The sequence below is a fragment of the Dendrobates tinctorius genome, unplaced genomic scaffold (genome assembly GCF_039654945.1).
Source record: "Dendrobates tinctorius isolate UK_male_01 unplaced genomic scaffold, ASM3965494v1 ptg000030l, whole genome shotgun sequence".
NCBI lineage: Eukaryota > Metazoa > Chordata > Amphibia > Anura > Dendrobatidae > Dendrobates > Dendrobates tinctorius.
Genome location: NW_027361698.1, coordinates 53,335,640 through 53,357,633, shown reverse-complemented (window position 1 = coordinate 53,357,633; position 21,994 = coordinate 53,335,640). Strand labels below are relative to the sequence as shown.

Sequence of the window (21,994 nt, the reverse complement as noted above, 5' to 3'; positions counted from 1 at the left end):
ACCCTATATGTGGGGGTAAACCACTGTTTCGGCACACGTTGAGGCTCAGAATGGAGGGAGCACTGTTTGACTTTTTGAACGCAAAATTGACTGCCATGTCACATTTGGAGACCCCCTGATGTGCCTAAACAGTGGAAACCCCTCAATTCTATCTCCAACCCTAACCTTAACACACCCCTAACCCTAATCCCAACCCTAATTATAACCCTAACCACAACCCTAACCCCAACACACCCCTAACCCTAATCCCAACTCTAACCCTAATCTTAACCCTAATTACAACCCTAACCCTAATTACAACCCTAACCCTAATCCCAACCCTAATTCCAACCTTACTCCTAATTCCAACCGTACCCCTAATTCCAACCCTAACCCTAATTCCAACCCTAACCCTAATTCCAACCCTAACCCTAATTCCAACCCTAACCCTATTTCTAACCCTAACCCTATTTCTAACCCTAACACTAATTCTAACCCTAGCCCTAGCCCTAATGTAAAAATAAAAAATATATGTTTTCTTTATTTTATATATGTCCCTACATATGGGGGTGATAAGGGGGGCAGTGATTTACTTTTTTATTTTGATCACTGTGAGACTTTATTACAGTGATCAAAATAAATGAATGAATCTGCAGCATTGCAGATTCGAGCAGGCGCACTGCGCATGTGCCGGCCATTTTCCAAGATGGCGGCGCCCATCATTGGAGATGGTGCGACCCTGGGACGGCCAGAGGGACGTTGTAGGCACCATGGAGGTTGGAGGGGGAAAGGAAGGCGGGGGTGCGGAGGGAAGGGGGGCAGATTATGATGGCGGCTGCCGATCGGTGCTGTCAGTCGATGACGTCAGCTGATCGGCGCCTCAAGTCGGTGGGGGGGGCTGATCGGTTTCTCCAGCCATGGCAGATGCTATTGCAGCATCTGCCTTGGCTGAATTGTAATATTTCACTAAATTTCATTTATGCAAAATTCTCCCCAGGAATCCAGGATTACATTTCGGAGAGCCCCTATCACTAAAGATCTTATAGCCCCTAGCCGTCTGAGATCCTTTATGAGCTCGGGTGTTAGTCATACCATTAGTTCCATTAAGGGGATTTTTAAATGTGGCCATAGAAATTGTCTATGTTGTTCTAATATAAATCACAAAGCTGATCACATAATCTCTTTTTCTACAAAAGAAAAATTTATGAATCCCTTTTTTTTAACTGTAATTCTGATTTTATAATTTATGTCATTGAATGTCCTTGTGGTAAGCAGTATGTGGGGAGAACCACGCAGCCCCTACATCTCAGGCTAAATTCTCATCGCCACAATATCAAAATAGGTTTGCTTACTCATGGGTTATCCATACACTACACCCTGGCACATAATAAAGAGTTTAAGTCCTTGAAAATCAGCCCGATTGACCATATACCTAAGCACCTTCCGAATAGATCCATGAAATTAAATAGGAAGGAAGTATACTGTATCTATAAATTAGGCAGCCTAAAGCCGCAAGGTTTAAATGAAATCACTGAGGTTTTTATCTGAATTCTACTGCCCTCTTATGTGGAATGTGTATGGATTTCCTATAAATATATTTTTATATTATCATTTTGTATGGTTTTATAAGAATAGGAATATGTGTACTTATAGATATAATTTCATTGTATTTTTGTATATATATTCATATTTTTGTATTATGATCAATTTGTGCTTATAAAGAAAAATGCCAGATTTTTATTCCTATAGCGCAGTCCCCCCGTCAAAGTATTTTTTGATAATTCATTATTACCTTTTTTTCCCTAGTAATTTTATGCCTCTACCCCTTTTTGTGACTTTATATTTATAGATATTTACTGAGTCTTTTGTGGATATTAAGCCTCTCATTTTCCATTGTCACCTTATTTATATTTTTACATTTATGATTATATTTGTATTTTAAAAAAAGATTCTCCTTGTAGGTGAGTGATCACACTCCTTGCGGTTTATAACCCCTGCTGCAGTTACTTTCCTTCCTGTTTATCTCTTTTTCTCCTTGATCTCTGAGGCATGTAATTTGTTGTGGCGCAATCCTGGAGTGTAATAAACCTGTCAAGCGGTGAAAGCTCCTTGTCTGCCGCTGTGCAGTGGTGCGCTCCCACCTTCCTTTGCAATAGTGAGCATGGCCCGGTAGTTCACTCCCGCTCCTCTGGAAAGAATGATTTCAAAAAAGTTTTTTTTCTACCTACCAGACCTGTTTTAACTTTTAGGACAATTGAAACAGTTAATTATCCTTGACTCTGCTACATAGCGGTAACACAGTGTGTCAGCTGTAGATTTATAGAGATATTTTTTACTTGTCTCCATGTAATACTTCTCAGACAATTCTTTTGGCATAGATCTCATTGGAAAAAAATTTTTTTATTATATTATCATGATTTTATTTTTAGTTTATTTTAATAGAAACTAATAACATACAATTTCATTTATTATTTCACATCTAATATAAATATTTCATTGGACTTTCCAAAAATAAGTAAGTTTTCCTGGTCCATCGGTAGTCCATGTGTAAGGCATCTGCTTCCACGCTTGAAGGTTCATTTTAGTGTGAGTTCTTGTCCATTCAGTAAAAGTCGGCATTTTTCACTCTCTCTTTTTTTATCTTTTTCTTTTTTGAAAGCTGTAAACTGAATTTGTCTCCTACAAATGTAAGACACCATTAATGTCACCAGTTAATAATCGTTTTATTGTACATTTTTATGTGGTACAATCCATGTGAACCGTTAACCCTGTAGTGACTATGAACTTTGACACTGTGTCATCTGATCTGTTGGTGCTCGTTTTTTTGAATCCCAGCATCCTGTCTCAACTATACTCTATATACGTGTGATGCCTGTACATACTATGTGGTATTTCCTGACGAAGGGGGCATGAGACCCCCGAAACACGTAGAATAAACCACTGTGAATCTTTGACATCTATCTCCTGGAATACTTTCGTGCAGCAGGGCGGAATATAACTACAAATTCCCCTGAATACGAAAATTTCATTGGTGAACTATTATAATTGCTCTGACTGGCTGATTCACTTTTGACAGCCAATCAGAGTGATCGTAGGCATGTGGGGGCTAAGCCACGCCCCCTGGGGTTAACTTTGAAGGGTCCTCTGTGTGCGGGTCGAGTGATGTTTCAGTGACCCCGGTCACCCGACCCGCAGGGGGGCTTTAAAGTCATGATGCCACATAGGCGTCACTGGTCATAATGGCACCGGTTTTCATGACGCCTATGTGGCATCATTAGTTGGGAAGGGGTTAATGTTTTGAATAGAAATAGGTAACTAAATAAACAAGGATTCTTTTGGATCTTCAAGTTGCTAATTGCATCTACAGGTGCTTCTCAAAAAGTTGGAATATTGTCAAAAAGTTAATTTATTTCAGTTCTTCAATAGAAAGTGAAACTCATATATTATGTTGAGTCATTACAAACAGAGTGATCTATTTCAAGTGTTTATTTCTGTTAATGTTGATGATTATGGCTTACAGCCAATGAAAACAAAAAAGTCATTATCTCAGTAAATTAGAATAATTAACAAAAAACACCTGCAAAGACTTTCTAAGCATTTAAAAAGGTCCCTTAGTCTTTTAGGTTTTCATTGGCTGTAAGTCATAATCATCAACATTAACAGAAATAACCACTTGAAATAGATCGCTCTGTTTGTAATGACTCTATATAATATATGAGTTTCACTTTTTGTATGGAAGAAATTAAATAAACTAACATTTTGATGATATTCTCATTTTGTGAGAAGCACCAGTATTTCATGATGACCGTAACAAAGCATTGGAACTTCTGTGATGAAGGCAGGTGGTGGGGTTTGACATGTTTACACCATACTTTATTTTTTTGTTTGTATATTTTTGTGCTCTAATTAATTGTAATGATTTGTGGAAAACTTTTAGTGCAAAAAGATTGTTTTTGTCATATTAACTTCAAAATGAATGTTTAGTTTGCACCTTTTAAACATCATTTTAAAAAGCGCAAATAAGAAAATATATGTTTTGATTTCTTATACTCAGAAAAATGAGCCATGTTTAGGAAATTAGGGGTAGCATGAGAATATCTGCTTATCCTTGTATTGCGAAAGTATAGATAAAAATGAAATGCTATACTGTAAATGTAGAGACACAAGGGTCAGTGGGTACTCTCATCCACTGGTCTGGCTGTTTTTAGAAAGACTGAACACTCGTACTCCTTTCTCCATAGGCATAATACTACGCCGACAACACAGGGTGAGGGTAATGAAATGGGATGATACATTATTGTATTCACAACAGGCAACAACATATAGAGCAGTCTCTGCAAGCACAGTAAGGTGGCATGAATTACAAAGTCTATCCCTTCCGCTTGCTTGCCAGGGATTAGAACTTCTGTGACTTTGAGGCATCCAGGGTCAACTACCCCAACCAATAGCCCCCTATTTTGGTGGGCATTCAGAGAGAGGAGGTAGCAGCAAGATTAGGAAGCTGGCAGAGTACATCGAGGTATGTGGCCAGGTGATCCGATTGTCCCAACCAGGGTTCTCTGAATATCTCCATGTGTTCAGAGATGGGCTGTGGATCAAATCTGTATTTTTCCAGTAGGAGCCTTGGCTGCTGTCCTCTAGAGTGTCTGAAAACAGAGGCAGATCCCTTTTATTGGTCACTGCTCTTATTCAGGCATTTTTTCACACAGGTTTGTGGGAAGCTGGGAGATAATCCCTCATTATTCATGTGTTTAATTAATTTAACCTGTAGATTTTGTCCTTCAGTGTTTTAATAAAACAAGCTGCATGGATTGATACAATAGGTAGTCAGTAGGCATTCACCAAATTAACAAACATTGATTGTTCAATTAACCTGCACCTTTGTTCCTCAAGGATACAAGAACAATAAGCTGCAGGGATGATACAATAATTAATCAGCAAGCATTTAACAAATTAACAAATATCAATTCAACCTACAACAAAAGTCAATGTTCCTACTCATGTGAGCAATGACTTATGCCTCTTGACCTGCTGAATAATATATCTGGTATAATTAGGAATAATTGCAGTGCTGTATTTAAAGACAAATATCTGCACATGACCTTTCTGCCACTTCTTAGTTGCAAGTTGGAAGATGAAGAGTGATCCATCTTTTCTGGAATCTGCAATAGTTAATATATGTACTTTTCCCAACATTAACTCACTTTCCTTGTAGCTACCAAAAAGCACGTAATCTCTTTGTGGTAATGTCTATATAAGCAAAATGGAAAGGATTTCTATGCTCAATTTTCTAATGAATATTGTCAAGAAAGAGAAAACCAGTGAATCAACAACAATAAATCTCCAAATGTGAGTACGTAAGGGCTATTTTTAAGCTCATTTATCAGGCCTATGTTATTGTAGAACTTCTAAAGCACATGCACAGTATTCCCTATGAACAGCTAATCATTACCATGTAAAGATTTGGACTCTCATTTATATGATATTGATAGCAGATTCAGAAGTAAATTCCAGACAACTCCTGCAATCATAGCCATGATAGAAAGTGTTATACCACAGCGTTCAACTCAGTTTGCCATAAGTGGGATTAAATATACACAAACTTGTCAGAATGGCCTTGCTTCACTGGACAAAGAAATACATCATAGGGCTCCTATATAATCTGGTTTGGTATAATTAATTGTCTTGTTTTGTCAAGATGGTTCATTATTGATCTAGTTAAATTTCGATACATCTGTACATAAATTGGGGAATTATAACAAATAAAATAATAACTTATTTTATGGAATTACTGTGTAGAAAAGTGCCTAATGTATGAAAGCTTTTTTATTTTTTTAACATAGGTATTACTTACATATACAGTAGACTGATATACGTAGAATTAACAAGAACAATTTTCTTTGTTCTGTTTTTTTTTAATTCTTGACACTATCATACATTGACAGATTGTAGTAAATGCATTATTGGCTAGATGGAAAAATGGGTAAAGTGGGTAATTATTTGAAAGCGTTGCATTATAAAATGTTCTGCCAAGAATTTGTGCATAGTCTGTAGAATTATGTCTCGTTTTTCACTACTTGGACATTCATTTTAAATTTTCCTCCTACCAAAATGCAAAAAGATAATGGAATTGCCTGTAGCAGTCATTTTGGTGGTGGTATTCAAGTGAATTAGATCAGGCAGCAATTTTAACTCCTTTCCTCTTTCAATGATTCCACATAGCCAGAGCTCCATCTGCAAATGGTAAACATTTTAATGGCCATAGCTTGTCTATTTTCTTCTATCTATAATTTATGTTTCTATTCTGAGTTTGAATCTAATAGCTGACCGATTACTTTGAATTCAATGGGAAACAAAATGTAATTTAAGCTCATTTCAACTCTTTTTTATCATTTATGTTTGGCTATGTGATATTAAACTCATAAAATATACCTACTACACTTATTTAAAGAATAATTATGCAGAAATGCTTGCTATATGATTATGTGTAAATTAGAAAAAAAATTAAATAGATAGATGGACAGATGGAAATATTGATAGACAGACAAAATATATAAATAGCTATGTGCATAGATACCGTAGCTAGATGCGTTGTTAAAAGAAAAATCCCACTGGTTTTCAAGGGAAGTTTGATTATCAGAGAAGTTATTGTCTGTTAATTTAACATACCTTTGTAGTGCCGGCGTCTCTGCATCCTACCTCTCTTCCCCTGCAGAGATGCCAGCTTACTCACCACCATGACGCCGCCCCTTACTTGTTCCTTTCTCCATGCCTGCGGGGGATATGTACTACTTAAGGCACCTCCTCCAGCATAGAGGTGCCTGAGCAACGTGATAAGTTAGTCCATAGCATGCTTGCTAGTTGTCAGGTCCTCAGTACTGCCAGCCAGTATTCTAGTTTAGTAACAGTCTGTTCGAACTTGCTTGTCTATCTGCATTCCAGCCTGAACCTGCCAGTATTCATCTGCATACCAGCTAGTGCAGCCCACACCTGCCAAGGTTCATCTGTTTATCAGCTGGTCCAGTCCAGTCTGTGCTCATCTGTTTATCAGCTGGTCCAGTCCAGTCAGTTCTCAGCTGTATATCAGCTGGTCCAGTCTTCATCTGTGAGTGATCATTTTAATATCAGTCAGCCTAGTCTGTACCTGCCTATGAGCATCTGTATGGTATGTCAGCTGGTCGAGTCTGCACCTGCCTGTGCACATCTGTATGCTAGACGGACCAGTCCACTTCTTCCAGTGCTCTTTTGTATACTATCCAGGCCAACCTACACCTGCCAGTGCCTATCGGTCTACTAACTGGATCCGTCTGTATCCATGACTCCTTTGTTCCTTCAGTGTGTGCCTGCATCTGCTGTCCTACCCATTGCACCATTCCTGATAATTCCTGCCTCCTGTCCCTGGGGAGTCAGCTGCCATCTACCGAGGTCAGCCCTGGTGTAGAATCTGGTCCCGTCTTCCTTGTCCCTCATTGGATTGCGGTTTTGTCAGCTGCCATGAATCCGAGGTCAGACTTGGTAAGGCACCTAGTCATGCTTCTGCAGGCTCCCCTCAGATCATGGCATAGTGGTTCCACCACCCAGTTCATTACAACAATTTTATGCTATGAGGTGTCTGAAGACATGAGGACCCTCGCAAAATAATAAAAACCCTTGATGTGATTTGCGAACGTGCATATTTTTGCCTAAAGATAAACTAATACCTCATTTATTTTTTAAATCTTCTGCAGGGTTCAGTCTGGCCTTCTGGTGCTAGTGGGGAGAATTGGGGTGCCTGTTCTTGTGTGGTGCACATATAGATTGCTGAGCAGCCTACTTGATCTAAAACTTTGGACATGACAAATAGGCTGTAAGCTGCACATGTTCTGCCTCTGCTTTTTATTATGGATTTCTGCTTCATCATCTTACAGTGCATTAGTATATGACTTGGTATTGAAAAATATGGATGCTTTCTCTGTAAAACTTTTTTGTATTTTAATACTTTTTTGGTGAATTAATTTTAAAATCAACATAAATTTAACCAACACTTTTTAAACAACATCAAAATTGATCAATATTTTCTGCAATTTCTTGTCATAAGCTTATGAGTCTAAAATCTATTCAGCAGATTTAAAACAAAACACTGCAGAACACGAGATCTGCAGCATTGAAATGACTTGACATTACTAACAAAGTTAAAGTTTTATAAAAGTTCCACAATACATAAATGTTTGGGACGCATCAACTAGAAATATTGCAAATTTATCCATTGAATAAAAAGTTTACCTGAATTTCCATCAGTTTGCCATTGGATAAAAAAACCTAAACAGAATCTGTGTTCTACCTCCCCTTTTTAAAAATTACATCACTTTCAAAACTCTAACATGCATTATTTTTTGAATACACATCAAAAAATATGCTTAACTGTGAGTGCTTGCTCACTAACTCAAAGTGAGAATATTACTTCCCTTATCCCAGAGCCTGTTTTCATCTTCATGACCAGGTCAAATTTTACAATTTTGACCAATGTCAATTTATGTGGTAATAACTCTAGAACATTTCAACACATTCTACTGATTCTGAGATTGTTTTTTCATGACATATTGTACTTAATGATAGCCCTAAATTTCTTTGTTATGACTTGTGTTTATTTGCAAAACAAATCAGAAATTTGGTGAAAATTAGGAAAATGGTGGAACTTTCAAACTTTTAATTTCTATGCCGTTAAATCAAAGAGCTATTTGTCACACATAATAATTAATAAATAACATTTAGTACCTGTATACTTTCCATCAGCACAATTTTTGAAGCATACTTTCTTGGTTACTAAGTTATAAGAGTTAAAATTTGACCAGTTATTTCTAATTTTTAACACAATATTTACAAAACCACTTCTTTTAGGTACCACATCACATTTGTAGTGACTTTGAAGGGTATACTGCTCTGGCAAAAATTAAGAGACCACGTCCAAATATTCAGTTTGTCTGATTTTTCTCTTTATAGGTATACTTTTGAGTAAAATGTAAATTGTTCTTTCAGTCTGCAAACTTCTGGCAACATGTCTCCAAATTTCCAAGCAATAAATTTTGTTTTTTTTTTCTGAAAAGGAGAAATGGTCAAAATTGAAAAAAAACAGTTCTTTCAGACCACAAATAATGCAAAAAAAAATAAGTTCATAATCATTTAGAAACAACAATACTAATGTTTTAACTCAGGAAGAGTTAAATCAATATTTTGTGGAATAAATGATTTTTAAAAACAGCTTACATGAGTATTGGCATGCTTGCCACCAGTCATTCACACTGCTTCTGGCACAAAAATTTAAGCGGCTCTTTATTTGATGGCTTGTGACTCTCCGTCATCCTCTTGATTACATTTCAGAGGTTTTCAATGTGTTTCAGGTCCGGAGAATGGACTGCCCATGACAGGGTTTTGATGTGGTGGTCTCTTAACCCTAGAACGCATACCTGGGGCCTCGCAGGCCTGCCAGGTTACTTGTTTTCTATTTTCTGTAAAAGTACTTCAGTTAGAATTTTGAAAATCTAGGTAATCCTCAGGCATATAGTTGTTAGTAATTTCCAGTTATTCATATATTTTTATGTTACAGACATTTCGGTATAACAACCTTTTTTTGGGACTACCAAATATTCACGCACGCACCTGGGGCCTTTTAGGCCTTTACTAAGTTTACATGTGATACTCAGTCTTTTTGTCTGTATTGTTGCTGGGGAAGAACTTTTATGACTCTGCTATTGCTGGGAAGAGTGTGGGTTCTGCATGACAACATGGTCATGTGATCTTGGAAGGGAGGCTCTCTCACAAAGTCATGTGTCTCTGACCTCATCGCAGGTCTTTTTGTCCTAATTGCTGGAGAGACTTTGGAGGAAGAAGTCAGCTTTCTTTTGTCTGGAAATAGAAACTTCCTGAGCTCCAAAACCAGAGGCTTCTACTGCACTACAAGAAAGTGATCTGTGGGAGGTAAGAGGAGGGGGGCTGCACTTTACCTGCTTTATATCGCTTGGTGTGCTGGGACCCTAACAAAGAGTCTTATCACATACTGTTTACAGTGCACAAGCCTGATTGTAATCTTTTTTTTTTTCTTTTTAGTTTACTGACATCTAAAATTACAATGGCACAGTCTACTTCCAGGGGATTGACTGACCATGAAATCGAGGTGATTGTTTTCAATAGTGATTAAGAAAGTGAAATTTCTTTGTCTGATGAAGAGTACATGCCACCAGCTAATGTATCAACTTCATCGTCCAGCGATTCTTCAGATGATGACGAAGTAGTGGATCCAGCAGAACGTTCAAATAGAACATCTAAAACGAATATTTTTTGGAACAGTACTGCTGCGGCTCCTGCACGCACCCCATCACATAACAATATTAGAGTTGCTCAAGGAGCTGTCGGAATTCCCCAATTCATGTCCAAAAGAGATGTTTTCTGTAAATTTGTTTCGGATGATATTGCAGATGAGGTAGTTTTGTGTACTAACGTAGAAGGAAAATGTATCGCGTCAGGAAGAAAAAAAAATGGAAAAATATAACTAAAGAGGAACTATATGCTCCACACTACAAAGCTACTATGTCCATCAATAGATTTGAGGGTATTCGGAGATGCCTTCGTTTTGATGAAAAGAGAACTCGCCCTGTGAGGTTGGCAACTGATAAATTAGCCCCTATTAGCTATATCTGGAATCTTTTTATCAAGAACTGTACAAAGCTTTACCATTCCAGTGATAATGTGACAGTGGACGAGCAACTTCTTGCCTTTAGGGGACGTTGCAAATTCATTCAGTATATGCCCAGTAAGCTAGCTAAGTATGGCATAAAAATGTTCTGGATGTGTGATTCAGCAAGCTATTATGGGATGAATGGTCTGATTTACTGTGGCAAAGAAGCTGATGCTCCAGTCCAGAAAGACCTATGTTCTGACATAGTAAAAACACTTGCTCTACGGATTACGGATCCATTACGGATCACCTCCTGGCGGACCCCAGCGCTAGTGGGAATCCATCCTTACTTTGCAATTGTAAAATAAATTTTGAAAAGTATTTTTATTTGAGTTATTCAGTGTTATTTGCACACAGGCCTAAAAGGCCCCAGGTGCGTGAATATGGGGTAGTCCCAAAAAAAGGTTGTTATACCGAAATGTCTATAACATAAAAATATATGAACAACTGGAAATTACTAACAACTATATACCTGAGGAATACCTAGAGTTTCAAAATTCTAACTAAAATAATTTTACAGAAAATAGGAAACAAGTAACCTGGCAGGCCTGCGAGGCCCCAGGTATGCATCCGCCAGCCTTAGCTGGGGTCACCAGGAGGTCAGATCCATTACGGAATCCCATCCTGGCGGACCCCAGCGCTAGTGGGAATGCATCCTTACTTTGCAATAAACTTTGAAAAGTATTTTTATTTGAGTTATTCCATGATAATTGTAAACAGGCCTAAAAGGCCCCAGGTGCGTGAATCTGTAGATTTCTATGGGTATGCGTTCTAGGATTAATCTTTGCCAGAGCTGTATTTTAGAGAAAATACCTAAAAGTGACACCATTCTAAAAACTGCACCCCTCATGGTGTTTGAAACCACATATAAGAAGTACATTTCAGGTGCTTCATAGTACCTGTAGCAATGTGGAAGAAAAAAATGAACAAGTAACTTTTTTTCATCATCTCTCCCCGGACAGAAAATGCAAGGCGAAGTGGAACTGGGAGAAGAACAAGGACCAACTGGTCTGGTGAGAATTTAGCCGCTGGGCTGTTTGTAGATAAACCAAGTTCTTGTGAAATGGTGAACACCTGGAAATGGTGGCGAGCCCCCTCCAGGAGGTGTCTCCACTCTGAAAAGGCCAACTTCATCATCGCTAGCAACTCCCTGTCCCCGATGAAATAATTCCTCTCCGCCGGTGTGACGGTCCTGGAGAAGAAGAAGCATCGGTGCTTCTGACCTTGTGAGTCCTTCTGGAACAGGACCGCTCCAGCACCGACGGAAGAGGCATCCACCTCCAGAATGAAGGGTTTATCCACATCGGGGCGATGAAGAATGGGAGCGTTAGCGAAATGGGACTTAATGGAGGAGAAGGCCTTGGAGAAAGGTTCCGACCACAACTTGGGGTTTGCACCCTTCTTGGTGAGGGCTACCAAGTTGTCTACCGAAGTCGAGAAGCGGGGGGATGAATTGGCGATAGTAATTTAAGAACCCCATAAAGGCTGCACTGCTTTGACAGAATGGGGTTCCTGCCAATCCGTCACTGCCTGTAACTTGGCAGGATCAATGGCCAATTCCTGGGCGGAAATGATAAAGCCCAGGAAAGAAAAGGACTCCTGCTCAAACACACACTTCTCCAACTTGGCATAGAGGGAGTTTGCCCAAAGGAGGTCAAAAACTTTGCAAACATCTCTCCCGTGGAAGTCATCCTCATCTATTCTCCAAATATTGACTTCCACAGGAGAGATGATTGCAAAGTTTTCAACCAGATAGACTACTACCGAGGTGGTAAGCATATCCCGGAAGATATTGTTCACAAAGTCATGGAAGACGGCCGGGGCATTACAGAGCCGAAGGGCATCACCCGGTTTTCATAGTGCCCATCCCTGGTGTTAAATGCCATCTTCCATTCATCCCCCTCACAGGTGCGAATCAGGTTGTAAGCCCCCCTCAGATCAAGTTTGGTAAACACTCTCGCTCCCCGTAGCCTATCAAACAGCTCCGATATTAGGGGCAGAGGATACTTATTCTTAATGGTGATGGTGTTAAGACCCCTGTAATCGATGCAGGGACGTAGTTCCCCACTCTTCTTTTGGACGAAGAAGAATCCCGCCCCCGCTGGTGACACTGACTTCCTAATGAATCCTCTTGCCAAATTCTCCCTGATGTATTGAAACATGGCCTCTGTCTCCAGGAGAGATAGGGGATAGACTCGACCTTGGCAAGAGGTCAACAGGACAGTCATAGGGGCGGTGCGGCGGCAGGGTCTCCGCCACCTTCTCGGAGAACATGTCTGTGTGCTGTTGATAGTGTTTTAGGAGAGGAAAGATCTGCGGGGACTTTGGTGGAAGCAACCTGAATGCACTCCCTCAGATATCTACCCTCACAGGCTTTACCCCAACCGAGAATTCTCCCCGAGGACCACACTATATGGGGAGAGTGGAACCGCAACCAAGGAACCTCTAAATGGACCTGATCGATACCCTTGGGCATGACAAGCAGGGATATTGCCTCCTGATGCGATGGAGACACCGAGAGTATCAATGGGGCGGTCTGGTCGGTAATTTGTGAGGATAGAGCTGCGCCGTTCGCCACCCTAATGGTGACTGGCTTGGCCATCATAACCAGAGGTATTGCGTGCCATTGAGCAAAGGCAGAAGACATGAAATTGCCCTCTGCTCCAGAGTCCACACAAACCTCCACCACCAGAGTGGATGAACTGACCTCAAGCGTTCCCTTAAAGGTCAGCTTGAAGGAAAACACAGCTGATTCTAGTGAACCCCCTCCTATGTCCACTAGAGGCGAGCTTTTTCCCGACTGCTGTGGGCACCAGTTGGCAAGGTGACCAGACTGCTATCAAACATGACAAACCACAGGTGCTCGAGCGGACCGGGACCAGGATCCCGCACAAGGAGCCCCCTGAGGCTCGGACGCCCAATCGGGAGGTTCCAGAGGTTTAACAACAAGAGGGAAACAACAAATCCTACCTTAGCCCGCTCAGAGGGGAATCGTGCAGCCAGCAGCTCTAGCTGTATAGCGCACTGGCTCACAAAACCCCTACAAGAGGCACTATCACCCGGGAACTTCTCGGGCAGCGGGAGGTGAGACAAAGTTGGAGCAGGGATAGTATTGGTCACACGGGAGACAGCCTCTGTGGCTGCCTGGAGCACAACCGCTGTAACATCCGCAGCTGAGGCTGGACGCTCAAGAGCCACCAACCTGCCCTCCAGCTGCCAGATGTATGCAAGGAGTCGCTGCTCGTCCACCATTACTAGCCAGACCCTGGCGCTAGTATAATGTTAGGGTTGCAGATCGCACTAAATATAAAATATAAGGAAGTGCAATCGCAACCCGGAGTCCACCATGCAAAGATGGAAAACTGCTGTTTAGTAATGGCGGAGTACTAAGTGAACACCGGCGGGTTAACCACTGACCCGGTGTGCACAGGAGCGAACTCTGTCACTTCACAGAGTCGCTGAAAGAAACGCCGGAGCATAAGGTCACAGGACTCGATCCTTAGACAGCAGGACTGGAGTCCCTCTAGACCGCCTGTGCTCGGCGCCGCTACTGTTGTGCCAGCAACAGTTACTATAATAAATAACGCATATAAGTGTGCACTGTGCCGCTCAGGCGGATGCCACTAATCACCCAGGATTGGGCCAGATAAGCGCACAGGTTGCGCAAGGCATTTCACAGGCGTGACTGTCACTTGCCATGGTACGATAGTGCCCTGAAGTGGGCGACACCATCGGACTCTAGTGTGCAGGTGACTGGAATGCACTGTGGCATATACACTAGCCACAGACAGGTGCTGACTATAACCGCTAAACCCTAACAACAGACACAACCAAAGGTAGGGGTTTCATAAGTCACCAGATACATGCATCCATCATCATACACTCCATAAGTATTTGAGTCTATACTAGTACACGGCCGAGCAGTCATGCAAACCTTTTATAGCAGCATCCTTCCGGGACCTTCCTAGTGGTCTAATGGGAGCAGCAATAGGACCTGAGCTTGTGACCCCAGACCTCCAATGAGAGGACTTCCCACGGGCTTGCGCAGTGGGCCGAAAGAAGGACTTAGTCCCAGGAGCTGCTCGCTCGCTGTGGTATGTTTTGGATCATGAGCTGTACCACGCCTTCGCCATACTTTTCTCTTTCCATCATTCTGGTAGAGGTTGATCTTGGTTTCATCTGTCCAAAAAATGTTCTTCCAGAACTGTGCTGGCTTTTTTAGATGTTCTTTAGCAAAGTCCAGTCTAGCCTTTTTATTCTTGATGCTTATGAATGGCTTGCACCGTGCAGTGAACCCTCTGTATTTACTTTGATGCAGTCTTCTCTTTATGGTAGATTTGGGTATTGATACGCCTACCTCCTGGAGAGTGTTGTTCACTTGGTTGGCTGTTGTGAAGGGGTTTCTCTTCATCATGGAGACTATTCTGCGATCATCCACCACTGTTGTCTTCCGTGGGCGCCCAGATCTTTTTGCATTGATGAGTTCACCAGTGCTTTCTTTCTTTCTCAGGATGTACCAAACTGTAGATTTTGCCACTCCTAATGTTGTAGCAATTTCTGGGATTGGTTTTTCTGTTTTTGCAGCTTAAGGATGGCTTGTTTCACCTGCATGGAGAGCTCCTTTGATCGCATGTTTCCTTCACAGCAAAACCTTACAAATGCAAGCACCACACCTCAAATCAACTCCAGGCCTTTTATCTGCTTAATTGAGAATTACATAACAAAGGGATTGCCAACACCTGTCCATGAAATAGCCTTGGAGTCAATTGTCCAATTACTTTTGGTCCCTTTAAAAACAGGGTGGCACATGTTAAGGAGCTGAAACTCCTAAACCCTTCATCCAATTTTAATGTGCATACCCTCAAATGAAAGCTGAAAGTCTGAACTTCAACTGCATCTGAATTGTTTTGCTTAAAATTCATTATGGTAATGTCTAGAACCAAAATTAGAAAAATGTTGTCTCTGTCCGAAAATATATGGACCTAACTGTATCTGATACATTCTGCATTTAGCCTAGTAAGAGGCAGTTGCAAGAGCAGAAAGAGTGGCAGAATTCAATTAGTCATTTGTACAGTTTAACTGTGTTCTTGTTACACTATGGTGGTATATAAAACAAGCAAAAACATAAAAAATTTGGGGGATTTAAATATTCATTCATACAATTTAACACAGCTCTTGCAACATTGCAGTGGTATATAAAACTAAAAAAAAACTTCCAACAGTTTTTATTGATTCAGTTAATGCTCCTTACAGCTTGACATGGCTATTGGTACATTATGGTGCTATATAAAATTCCAAAAAAACTTCCAAAATAATTTATGGATTCAATTAGTCATTCATACAGATCAGCGCAGTTCATTATGGTGGTATTTAAAACTACCAAAAGACCTTAAACTTTTTTTGTAGATTGAATTAGTCATCCATACAGTTTAATGTGCTTTGTGTAAAATTACGATGGGTTAAAATTTTTAAAAACCGTTTGGCTTGGTACAGTTCACAAAATATTTTTGTTAAAAAATTTGACATATACTGTAGAACCTGCTTTGTGTAAAATTTCACTGGATAAAAGTAAAAATCAAAATCGGCTTGCTACAGGTGTACAAATTTAATTGTTAAAAATGATTATTGTCATGCATACTTGGTTTCTGTGCAATATTGTTGGTTTGAAATTAAAAAAGTGGCCTGCTGCAGGTATACAAATTTGATCGCTTGCTTCTCAGTCACCAGCCGCCATTATTTCTCATGCTGTGTTATTCTCAGCTTGTACCATCACATATCCAGTAACATTATACAGTCATATGTAAAAGTTTGGGCACCCCTATTAATGTTAACCTTTTTTCTTAATAGCAATTTTGGTTTTTGCAACAGCTATTTCAGTTTCATATATCTAATAACTGATGGACTCAGTTATATTTCTGGATTCAAGTGAGGTTTATTGTACTAACAGAAAATGTGCAATCTGCATTTAAACAAAATTTGACCGGTGCAAAAGTATGGGCACCCTTATCATTTTCTTGATTTGAACACTCCTAACTACTTTTTACTGACTTCCTGAAGCACTAAATTGGTTTTGTAACCTCATTGAGCTTTGAACTTCATAGCCAGGTGTATCAAATCATGAGAAAAGGTATTTAAAGTGGCCACTTGCAAGTAGTTCTCCTATTTGATTCTCCTATGAAGATTGGCATCATGGGCTCCTCAAAACAACTCTCAAATGATCTGAAAACAAAGATTATTCAACATAGCTTTTCAGGGGAAGGATACAAAAAGTTGTCTCAGAGATTTAATCTGTCAGTTTCCACTGTGAGGAACATAGTAAGGAAATGGAAGAACACAGGTACAGTTCTTGTTAAGCCCAGAAGTGGCAGGCCAAGAAAAATATCAGAAAGGCAGAGAAGAAGAATGGTGAGAACAGTCAAGGACAATCCACAGACCACCTCCAAAGACCTGCAGCATCATTTTGCTGCAGATGGTGTCACTGTGCATCGGTCAACAATACAGCGCATGCATAACGCCTTTTTGTATGACCAAACAACTCAATCTTTGTTTCATCAGTCCACAGGACCTTCTTCCAAAATGTACCTGGCTTGTCCAAATGTGCTTTTGCATATCTCAGGCGACTCTGTTTGTGGCGTGCTTGCAGAAACGGCTTCTTTCACATCACTCCCCCATACAGCTTCTCCTTGTGCAAAGTGCGCTGTATTGTTGACCGATGCACAGTGACACCATCTGCAGCAAGATGATGCTGCAGGTCTTTGGAGGTGGTCTGTGGATTGTCCTTGACTGTTCTCACCATTCTTCTTCTCTGCCTTTCTGATATTTTTCTTGGCCTGCCACTTCTGGGCTTAACAAGAACTGTACCTGTGTTCTTCCATTTCCTTACTATGTTCCTCACAGTGGAAACTGACAGGTTAAATCTCTGAGACAACTTTTTGTATCCTTCCCCTGAAAAGCTATGTTGAATAATCTTTGTTTTCAGATCATTTGAGAGTTGTTTTGAGGAGCCCATGATGCCACTCTTCATAGGAGAATCAAATAGGAGAACTACTTGCAAGTGGCCACTTTAAATACCTTTTCTCATGATTTGATACACCTGGCTATGAAGTTCAAAGCTCAATGAGGTTACAAAACCAATTTAGTGCTTCAGGAAGTCAGTAAAAAGTAGTTAGGAGTGTTCAAATCAAGAAAATGATAAGGGTGCCCATACTTTTGCACCGGTCAAATTTTGTTTAAATGCAGATTGCACATTTTCTGTTAGTACAATAAACCTCATTTGAATCCAGAAATATAACTGAGTCCATCAGTTATTAGATATATGAAACTGAAATACCTGTTGCAAAAACCAAAATTGCTATTAAGAAAAAAGGTTAACATTAATAGGGGTGCCCAAACTTTTACATATGACTGTACATGTCCTTACCAACACAGTTACAGGGATTGTCCACTTAATGACTAACACGTAGACTAGAGCTTGTGGCCAGGGATGGTACATTTCACTGATGGCTTACTGGGTTAACATTGTGGAGACTGGGGCTGATTCCCACCCTGGCATGACACATGTGCTACCTACAGATGACCCTACTTCTATCAGGGTTTCCTCCACCTCGTACACCAGTTCCTGCACCCCTTCCTGCTTCTCCTCATCCTCCATCTCTGACTTGTTATATCAGAGCACACATCAGATGGAAGCTCTGCAGCACTGCCTCAATGAACTAGCGCCAATCTCTGCTGAAGTTAATTTTTCTTGAAGACCAACCACACACCATGGCACAGTAATTGAAAGGAGTAACCAACCAGACAGATCTATGGCTCTCTCCACTAAACTTCCAACTATGCATGATCATGTGTGATAATCACCATAACCTGGAAGCTGCTGTGAAGCTTGGCAAGCTCACACACAAATTGAGCTTGGCCCTTGTGCTCTGCTTGGTAGTTCAGCAGTTTCTGAAAACCTACTTATATTTGACAGAGTTTCTGGTCAAGGTATGCTATGTATGTCCCCCTTTTCACAAATCAGCTGCAGCTGGTGCCTCTCTGGCAGTGCTGCAGCAGTGCATACAAGCATCAGCTCACCAACTGGTGCGCAACATGACCATGCGCTGGAACTTCACACTGCACATGCTGTCTAGGTTTTATGAGCAACAGAGGCCAGTTGTGGAATACCAGCTCCAACAGGTCCTATGGTTTTCTGATCAGTCTCTGCGCATAACAACTGAAGAGTGGGCATGGATGTCTGACATTTGTGCAGTTCTCTAAGACATTTAGTACTCCAAAAAGATGGTGAGCGGCAATCATCAGTGCAGTGATCCTGCTACTGTGTCTTCTTAAACAGTCACTGACGACAATTAAACATGAAGCTTTGCATGCGGGCCAGGTGGAGACATGGAGATAGAGGAATATATTGGACAGGGAGATAATACCCAGCCCAGCCTCATCTCATCTACTCAGCGCAGATTGTGTAATAATGAAGATAAGGAGGAGAAGGAGGAACAGGAGCTGGTTGGCACAACAGAGACTATTTCCCACACAATCTTTGTCCCGTATCTTCAATGTGGATGGTCTAAGGAGGGGGAATAAGGCCTCTTTCACACTTCCATTTTTTACAATCAGTCACAATCTGCCAGGTTTTGAAAAAAACGGATCCTCAAATTTTTTTTGAGGATCCGTTTTTTTCCCCATTGACTTGCATTAATGGCGGATTGTGACGGATTGCTGTCCGTTGCATCCGTTTTTTTTGAGGATCCACCAAAAGTTGCTGTCCGTCACCATCCTCAAAGATTTCAAAACGGACCTTGTAACGTTTTTTTCCCTGGCGGATCCTCCAGACACTAATTTAACCCGAAATTCTTTCTGGGTGCCGGACAAAACAAAAATTCTCTCTCTCTCTCTCTCTCTCTCTCTCTCTCTCTCTCTCTCTCTCCCCTTCCCGGCCAGCATTTACTTTAAATTTCCGCATTTTCAGGATCCGTCTAAAAACGGATCCTGTGCCATCCGTTCACATCAGTTAACAACGGATCCGCTTGTATGACTTTTTGGCGGATTTGAACTGATGCAAAAAAACTGAAGTGTGAAAGAGGCCTAAGGAGGAAGAGATTTAGGAGGAGAAGATGGAGAGTAATCATGATTGTGCAGGCAGGGATATGTTAGCTGTAGGGACCTTGGCACATATGGCAGACTTTATGTAACGTTGCCTTTCCTTTGACCCTCGTGTTACATTCATCTTTGACAAAACCTTATGTCTCTCCTTCCTGAGACAGAGAGGTCTACTAAAATGATGATGTAGCAGAAGCCTTTTATGGAAAATATGTTGGAAAAATAATGATTTTGCACAAAGTGCAAAGCCAGGAAAAATTATAATTGCAGTGATCCAGTCATCCATAGACCCCTGAGAGGCAACAACTGGAGGACGTCATTCAAATATTGAATATTACAGACATTTTATGTGCTTCTGTCATCTAGTGGTCTGGAAAAGTCAGGTCTTATCCAGGCTTTATTTATTTTTATCAAAGTGAGCCTTTCAACATTTTCTGGTGACAGGTGAAAGTTCCTGTCTGTTAAGACCCCCAGTCAACACTAAAACCCGGTCAGACAAGATGCTAGCAGCAGAGCAGCACAACACTTACAAGGCAATGAGTGACAGCTAATGACAGGTTTCCAGCTTGAGACCCAATAGTTGAAGGTCACAGAGGAATTAAAGAGTGATTTTTTTAGACAAGTATTGCTTGAACATATTTAAAAATGTTTCCTTCTTTGTCAAAAATACTCTGTCATCAAAGCCTGGATGCTAGGAGGGTGCATAAAGTCGGCCATATTTACCAAGCTCCCTACAGCTAACACTTCCCTGTCTCCATATAATGATGACTCTCTATCTCGTTTTCCTTCACCTCCCTCTCTTCCTCATCGTTCCCCTCCTCAGTCAGTCCCCGTGGGATAGACTATATGTATCCTGTATGGGAATTACCTCTGTTGATCTAGCGACCAGTTCCTGCTCCTTCTAATCCTCAGTCTCCACCTCCTCATTGTTACGTAATACACCTTGAGTAGATGAGATGAGGCTGGTCTGGGTGATATCTCCCTGTCTCTTGTCTTCCTCCATCTCCAATTTTTTGCATGCACAGCTTCCACTTTAATTATGCTCAGCGACTGTTTAAGCAGGCACAGAAGCGGGATCATTGTGCTAGTGATGGCATCACAACCGCTCACCATCTTTGTGGACTCCTCAAAGTCTTGGAGAACAGCACAAATTTCATGCATCCATGCCCACTCTTCAGTTGCTATGAATGGAGGCTGACCATAAAACCAACTAGCGTGTTGGAGGTGATGTTCACCAACTGGTCTCTGCTCCTCACAAAGCCATGCCAGCGTGTGCTATGTGGAGTTCCAGGGCATGGTCATGTTCCACAGCTATTGGTAACCTGGCACTTGCATGCAGTGCTGCAGCACTGCCAGAGCTTTGACAGCTGTAGCAGACTTGCAGAAATGGGGACAGACATGGCGTACCTTGACCAAAAGCTCTGGCAAATGTGGGTATGTTTTCTGAAATTGCTGAAATACCAAGTTGAGCACAATACATGGTATGTGTTTGAGTTTGTCAAGCTTCACAGCCACCACCAGTTTATAGCCATTATCACACACAAACATGCCTATTTGTAGGTTTAGCTGCCAAAGCCAAAGATTTGTCAGATCCGTTATTCCTTTCAGTAACTGTGCCGCAGTGTGCGTTCATAATGTCTATTGAAAAACTGAGCTTCAGCAGAGACTATTGCCACTTCGCTGAGGCAGTGCTACAAAGCTTCCAGCTTCCGGCTGATGTGGACAAAGTACCTGAGATAACAAATCAGAGATGAAGGATGAGGAGAAGCAGGAGGGGGTGCATGAACTGGTGTGGGAGGTGAAGGAAACCCTGACATAAGTAGGGTCAGCAATCCTCAGTGTTGGTAGCACATGCGCCGTGATCTACAATGGTCTCCCAGCGTGATGTCAGGGAAATGTAGCATCCATGGCCACAAGCACTTGTCCACATATCGGTTGTTAAGTGGACAATCCAAGTAAGTACAGGTGCATCTCACAAAATTAGAATATCAACAAAAAGTTAATTCATTTCAGTTTTCAATACAAAAAGTGAAACTCATATATTATATAGAGTAATTACAAACAGAGTGATTTATTTCTGTTAATTTTGATGATTATGGCTTACGGCCAATGAAAACCCATATAACTCCAGCTTGAAAAAATTATTTTAAAATCCAAAATGTTGGCCTACTGAAATGTATGTTCAGCAAATGCACTCATTACTTGGTTGGG

The 21,994-nt window shown here is 40.9% G+C and overlaps 1 protein-coding gene across 1 annotated transcript in view; it reads left to right on the top strand.

Annotated features, from left to right (window-relative positions):
- Positions 1-21,537, top strand: part of LOC141086085 (uncharacterized) — a 43,969-nt gene extending 22,432 nt beyond the window's left edge. The window contains exons 4-5 of the mRNA XM_073571778.1: positions 4,873-4,981; positions 21,344-21,537. Coding sequence (XP_073427879.1) covers positions 4,873-4,981; positions 21,344-21,537 — 303 coding nt within the window. The remainder of the gene's footprint in view (positions 1-4,872; positions 4,982-21,343) is intronic.
- The last annotated feature ends 457 nt before the right edge of the window (positions 21,538-21,994 follow it).